This window comes from Charadrius vociferus, unplaced genomic scaffold, assembly GCF_000708025.1.
Source record: "Charadrius vociferus isolate BGI_N301 unplaced genomic scaffold, ASM70802v2 scaffold12, whole genome shotgun sequence".
NCBI classification, from domain to species: domain Eukaryota; kingdom Metazoa; phylum Chordata; class Aves; order Charadriiformes; family Charadriidae; genus Charadrius; species Charadrius vociferus.
This window is the reverse complement of record NW_009647422.1, coordinates 2,776,811-2,784,054: the sequence shown is the minus strand read 5'-3', so window position 1 is coordinate 2,784,054 and position 7,244 is coordinate 2,776,811. Positions and strand designations below refer to the sequence as shown.

Sequence of the window (7,244 nt, the reverse complement as noted above, 5' to 3'; positions counted from 1 at the left end):
AATGCATGATTTCAGTTATTTCTTTGCAGAAAACAGCTACAGCTTGCAAAATTTGCAGAGATTGCTTATTCTGATCAGCAGGGTACGTCACACTTTATTCTTGTCTGCCCTGGACAGAAAATGGGTAAATGAAAAATAGAAACCTGCAGAAAAACCTCTACTGTGGGGCTTTGCAATATGAGGGAAATCTGAGAAGATGGATTTCAGCCTGAGTAGGGTTCATGTCTCTTAATTTAGGTGTCTACAATGAAAATATCTTTATGGGAACTATGTCACAGAGTTCCCATGGTGGCATCCTGTGGTGGGCATAGTTCCCATCACAGTCAGCAGAGGTCTAGTCCATGTATTCAGGGTGAGGGTGATGCACCTCTTTCAGCTGTAGGTATCTATGGCCTCACTCAGTTGCTTAAATGCAAATCTTTGGTGCCATTTGAGATGCCTCTACCTACAATGGCCTCTCCAGAACTGTGTGGGTGTCCTGTAGTTTAGTAATCCACAGGTTATTGGATTAATTTGCCTATATAAGTGTTTCTAGAGCCATTTCTGAAACACTGTAGTATCTGAGACAAGTATGGGACTGGCAGGTATATAGTTATGGCACAGACCCTATGGGAGGCTGAGGCTCTTCTGCAATGGCAGCTGATGGCCAGGTGGGATCATCTAGTGCATCTCTGTTACATCTCCAATGCAAACAAATCCCACCTTATAACTCAGGGAGCAAATACAGGTTTCTACCTCAGGGAAGATGAACTGCTCCCTTGGCTGCACTGGTTGTAGGGAGTAGCTCAACACGTTGGTAAGCTGCTGTCAGAAACTTCTTCCCCAGGTGACCAAGTAAACAGATTGGGACTGGTGGGCTCCATTAGTATAGATCTGTGGTTGTGGTGAACTGAAGAGGACTAGAGTCTGGTCTGGTCAGAGTGAGCAGACAAATCTCTGCACCACTTCTCATGAAGGCACATCCCTTCTCTACTACCACCTCTGTGGAGGGGACCAGAATTGAGTTTCCTGGAAGGTGACAGGCTGCAGGCAAAAATGCAATTCTCCAGGCTGTCCCTGAAACACCAAAACACCAAAATACTTGCAGCTTGCTCAGGAGCAGCTCATGGCTCCTGTTATAGACAACATTCCCACAGCATCCTCTTTGATTAGAGGAATAAGATTTGCTTCCCATGATCCAAAAAGCACAAATTACCGTAACTGTGATAATCATGCTACTGCTGTGATGTCTTTATTACTGCAAGAAATACTGTGGCATTGCCTCAAACCTGGAATCAGAAAGCAAGCTCTCATTCAGGTAGGACTTGGAACTGCACGCTATGGTGTATAGAAACAAAGCTCAGCCCTTTTCCGTTCCCCCTCCAGCCTCTCCAGGACCCTCAACTGTTTTCAGTTGCTGAAGCCATGGGGGAGACAGCAGCTTAACAGGGGCGGCCAGCTTTCTGCGTAGCATTCATGTCACACTTCAAAGCTGTTTGTGTGCTGCCAGTAAGGGATGTGCCGTGATTTGGGAGCAGCTGGGCAGGATAAAGCATGAGTGCTCTTCCAGTAGAGCCACCCAGAGAACGGAGGAGGGTGACGAGGGAGGCACTAGGGAGTAAAGCTGACAGCAGTGTTGGGAAAAGTAGGTCTCAAAGGGGCTTGAACTGTAGATTATCAGGACAACGTTGGAAGTAAGAAGAAGAGATTTATGATTCAACTGAAATGCCAGCAGAGATCCCCTTTTCAAATACATTGTGATTTGGTGGGTGGTTGTCTGGTTACAGGGGATTATGATTTTTTTGGGAAAAAAAAATAAATCTAGGCAATGTGGAAGCGACCGTGTCTCAGAGAGTGGTCTCGTCTTTCAGAAAAATGCCATAAGCAAACTCAGATCTGAAAATTGTTAACTCTGTTTTGCTCTGAAGGGGGTTTATTTAAATCAAAGTAAACCTGAGGTTAGAAAAGCTTCAAAGGGATACCATTATCTTAGTTACTTTAATAGTAATTTGGCATTCAAGTCCCTAAAATGGTCTGGAAAATCTCAGCCATGAGGATGTACTCACAGACACCCAGTGCTATCCCCGCCTCTGTATGTGTGTGTGTGTACGTGTGTGTGTGTGTGTGTGTGTGTGTTTCCCTGCTCATTAGATGCTTTCTGCTATAAGCAATACCGGTGCTTTGCACCATCCCAGGGGAAGACCAGTGTGTGATCTGGGGTATGAATTCTCCCCTGCGCCAGCTGACATGTTGATGGTCAACCTCCCATATAGCCTCATCCTCACATCTAAATATAAACCTGCGCTTGTCTTTTAACGAGCCGTGGCACAACAAAGGCCAGGGGTGCCATCCAGCCTGGAAGAGAGAGTCTCTGCAGCAAGTGAGCTGGGAAGATAAGTGTCAGTATGGCCCTGGGGAGGATAAAACCCATCGATAGGACCTGGATTGTAACCCAACCTCCCCCCTTGTACACATACACCCATGCCCATGAACACCAAAAATGTTTGACCCAGCGCCAGCCTCAGCCCTAAAATCCCCAAACTCTCTTTCCATTTAAGTGCTAATTCGTAACAATGCCGTATCCGATGGCTCTAAAATAGCTGGGTAAATGTCTTGTCCTTTTATAGCAGTGGCCCTATTGTAAGCTCTGGCATGTGACAGGTCTGAGAGTGACACAATGTGTGACTTCAAGAGACTGGACAGGGATAAAGACCTGTGCGCGCTGGTGATTTATCCTGCAGCAGCCACCTCTTTCCTCTCTGTCTGTCTGTCTCCTTGCTCTCCCTTCCTAAAGCAGCCCACCAGCAAACCAACATGGCTCCAAAGAAGCCTGAACCTAAGAAGGCCGAACCTAAGAAGGAAGAACCCAAACCAGCACCTAAACCAGCAGAACCAGAACCCAAAAAAGAAGTTGAATTTAACCCAGCTTCTATCAAAGTACGTATCTTTTGAGCTGGCGTGGGAGGAAGCGGGCTGGTGGGGCTTGGGTTGGTGGTGGTTCTAGTGGTGTTATATTCAATGCAGTGAGATGATCTCCAAAAATTGCTTTTGGTTTTGAGCAGAAAGTGTGCAGTAAAGGCAATGACCACAGGTAGAGTAAGAGTGGGAGCAAAATCACTGAGGGCTCTGCTAAACAGAGGAGCTAAAAGATGGATCTTGTTTGATCTGAGGATGTTCAGACTTATTTGTCTTAGCCCCAAAGCAGCAAATTTCATTGCAGGTGAGCTTCATCGACTTCAGTGGGAAACATACTGCTCCTCTGCAGGCAATATTTCAGGTAGAAGCCAGGAAGGCTCGGCTGCACTCAGGGCTGACCACTGAGTAACCAACGGCCAAGGCCACATGGTAGGCTTGGTGTGGGCTTGGAGCATGGGTTGAATTAATTTCTCTCATCACTTTGGTAGACATCATCAGCCTAGGACTTCCTTAAAGTGAGCCAGTGCCACCTCCTGTGGTTTTCCAGAAAAGCCCAACTGAATGGCAAAGGAGTGTGTGTTTTGCTGAATGGCAAAAGTATGTGTTTTGGAAGGCAGAGAGAAACTTGGGCAAAAATCCAGATTTCCTGAATGACCAGCTGTTCAGGTTCTGCCCCAAGAATTCGTCCAAAGGGCATGAGCCTTCTCCTACTCCTCCTTTAAATAAGTCCCTGCTGGAAAGAGTCACTGCTGATCTCAGCAGCATTTGCTGAAGTCTCACTCAAATGGGTAAGGACAAGATTTGGTTTCCAAGGCCATTTCAGAAATAGATTTTGGGAAGATTTGGGGTCACTACTCTAATCCTGAGCTGCTTAACTGGCATCACGTTGCACTTTCAGTGAATCACCCCATTGACAGGGAACTGCCAATGTTTAAGAAATGCTAGAGGTTTTAAAGCTGTGAAGTAGGTGATTCCAGTGAAATGACCCTGAAGATCTATTTCCCTTTAAAACACTTTTTTTTTTTTTTCCATGGGAATTGACCCTTCAGCAGATATCTGAGAGTGAGTCTTTTATTTCAAAATAAATTTCTCTCAGAGAATGATGAGGAGAAAGAAATATTATATTCCTATGGAAATGACCATGAAATGGACAATCAAAGAGTGACCTCTTGACTTATAAAAACACAATAACTGAATAAAGATCTAAAAATGACTAGTTCCCCTTTGCTCCTTCTGCACCACACACATTCACAGGCAATGTCAGAGACCCCTGCACGCATCTTTAGGAACAGCTTTCCCAGTAAATACCATGTGCCAGACAGACATTGTAAGACAGAGCAGGATTTCTTTGCAAGGCATTGTCCTTGGGGAACCGTCCTTTGGGAATTGTCCTTTGGGGAAAGTCATTGCCCTTTGGGAAAAGAACAGGAGCTTTGCAGCATCTCCCAGGTTTCTTTCTCATGGGGCTTTGGGCCAGGCAACGACTGGGTGTAAATCAGCATTGTTTTGTTGATTAGTTTAAAGCAGCCAGATTCTTTCCTGTTTTTTACAAGAAACTGGGCAACCAACATGGGAGTCCTGGTGATCACCTGTGTTTCTGGTGAGCCAGAGGACATGAGACAAGACTAGATAATGCCAGAGAGGAAAAGGGACAGAGTTCCACTGCCATCCATGGGAACACCTCCTCAGAACTGAGGTGAGGGATGAATGTCTCTGGGACCCTCTCTTGTTTGCTAAAAAGTGAAGTTATCCTCTCTTGTTAGCTAAAAAAGTAAAGTTTCTTTCTCGGAACTATGTGAGGAAGGGAATATGTTGCTCTGTCTCTTCAGTGTGTCTCCTGAGCATGATGCAGCAGGTCGCAGGGGTGGCTCATAAAGCCCGGGATGCTGAAACCGTTTGCTTCTTCCACATGGGACTGAGATTGCAGCTGGGGATTTGTAACAAAGGAAGCACTGAAAGTGGGTTTGTCCTGCCTTGAATCATAAAGACCTTGCAAATCTTTCAGTTTAAATACTTGTGGGGAAAAAAAAAAAAAAAAAGGTATCATTGGTAACTATATCAAGAAAAGTCAGATTACAAGGAATTCGGTTTTGGGCTAGTTTTTAGAGTAATGACACCAGAATTGGTGCCGTACTCTGAGAAGGACCTCCACCATGACCTTGGGCAAAGTGGTACGTGGTGGGATGCAGCAATCTGCTGATGTCTCTGTACTCAACATTCCTGCACTGTAAAAGGAGGAGGGGGCAATTGCAACAACTCTTAGAGGGCACAGATACCTTCAGCCGGGATGCCATGACATTGTGGTAATATCCAGCTGGGATACTGTGACATTGTGGTATGAAGGGCAGCTAAGTCCAGTAGAGAGATGAGTTGTAATTAAAAAAAAAAAAACCCAAACCCCAAACTGGTACCACTCAAAAAAACAGTCACGCATCTTTGCAGTCACTACGATTTCAAAAGTATCAAATACATTTTTACCCAAATAGGATCTGAAACTTGATTTTTTTTTTTTTTTAACTTACTCACTCTGCACACTCGTTCATGCAAATTCTTATTTTTCCCTCCAGCACAATTTGCAATTATGGAATCTTATGTTCTTTAAAGTGCTAAAAAATGTGCATAGAGTTCCTAAAAAATAAGTAAATCCAATACTCCCATGATAACATCTCTTCATCTTCATAGAGAATATTCCCTTACCTATTATATACCAAATTGGACTAGGGAAAGCATTGGTAGATGCGTGGTTTGGGTCTGGGGTATTTTATTTTCCAAAACTTTTAGCAAGGGGGGGATGATATTCTCTAGAGAGGTTTTCCTGGGAATTTTTCAATTAAATGTTTTTCATCAAAAATGCTTTTGTCAAAATTGAAGCTCTTTGTGCACGAGGGCTGGGTCTGGCAAATATAGTGCTTCCTGTTTCATAAACCTAGCTCTGGTGGAGCTCCGGCCATCTGGTGTAGATCAGGATACCTCCCTGGATCATTGTACAACATTTGAAAAAAAGGCTTTAATGAGTTTTGAAATTCTCCAAACATCCCCTGTTTTGCATTCCAGGGTGAAACTGGTTCTTGTTTTCATGCAGAAGATAATCTATAGTTATAAAAAAAAAAGGTGAAGAAAAACAAGCTTGTATCAAAACAAAATTTTAAAAATTATCAAAATGCATCTTTTGATGGAAATGTCTCCAGTTATCAGTATTTATTCTCAGACCTCATTGCACAATTTTTATTTGGAATTTTCTAACTTTTGGGGTTCTTTTTAGACACTAAAAAGTCTCAGAACTAAAATATTTCTGTGGAGGGGAAAAGTATTTCTTGATTCATTTTTCTTAACTGTCACAGTCTGCTGTCATGATAACGGTCAAACAGCCTTATTTTGCACTCCAGGACCGTGTTAGATTTTCCCATTGTCTTTCTCTTGCTGCTTTAGGGGCTCAGTCTGTATTTGGTATATATTGATGTGTCAGTTACAGTAGCCTCAATGTGAGATATGTCCCCTTAAGTAAATGCAGTTATTCTAAAGTTTTAATGTTACCCACATATACATTCCTATAGAATTTGATCCTATACTTAGAAATTTTCAAAGTAGATTGAAGTGGTGCGATTGAATGTTGTTTGCAGCTCATAGAAAAGAGTTTTTGGCATTTGTTTCTTTGTTTTTCCGTAAGAGTTTGGCTGAGTCCATGAGGAAGTAATGGAAGAAAAGTGTTTCTATAGAATGGCCTCTGAACCTCTTTACTTTAGGGACAAGATTGTCCTGAAGAGATTTTTTAGCGACAAGATTGTCTTATCTGTATATCTGATTAATTTCCACCTGAAAGCTGTCTTTTAGGAGGGGGGCTCATTTTGCCGGAAATATATTCTGCTCTCCTGAAAAATAGTGAGGCTGATGCAAACTAGGATTCATCTTTTATTGTTAAGGGCACAGAAAGTGGGACTTGCTCATCTACCTTTAAGCATTGGAAAGATGATCACTATAGAAACATAGAATCGTCTAGGTTGGAATGGACCCTTAAGATCATCAAGTCCAACTGTTAACCCAACACTGCCCACCCCACCACTAAACCATGTGCCTCAGCACCACATCTACACAGCTTTTAAATCCCCCCAGGGATGGCGACTCCACCACTGCCCTGGGCAGCCTGTGCCAGTGCTTCACAACCCTTTCCAAGAAGTCATTTCTCCTACTATCCAATCTAAACCTCCCCTGGCACAACTTGAGGCCATTTCCTCTTGTCCCATCACTTGTTATTTGGGAAAAGAGATTGATCCCCCCTCGCTACCCACTCCTTTCAGGGAGCTGTAGAGAGCGAGAAGGTCTCCCCTCAGCCTCCTCTTCTCAAGGCTGCA

At 43.5% G+C, this 7,244-nt stretch overlaps 1 protein-coding gene across 1 annotated transcript in view; it reads left to right on the top strand.

Annotated features, from left to right (window-relative positions):
• Positions 1-2,722: 2,722 nt before the first annotated feature.
• The window catches only part of MYL3 (myosin, light chain 3, alkali; ventricular, skeletal, slow), a 38,595-nt gene continuing 34,073 nt past the window's right edge, over positions 2,723-7,244 (top strand). The window contains exon 1 of the mRNA XM_009880510.1: positions 2,723-2,916. Coding sequence (XP_009878812.1) covers positions 2,794-2,916 — 123 coding nt within the window. The 5' untranslated portion in view covers positions 2,723-2,793. The remainder of the gene's footprint in view (positions 2,917-7,244) is intronic.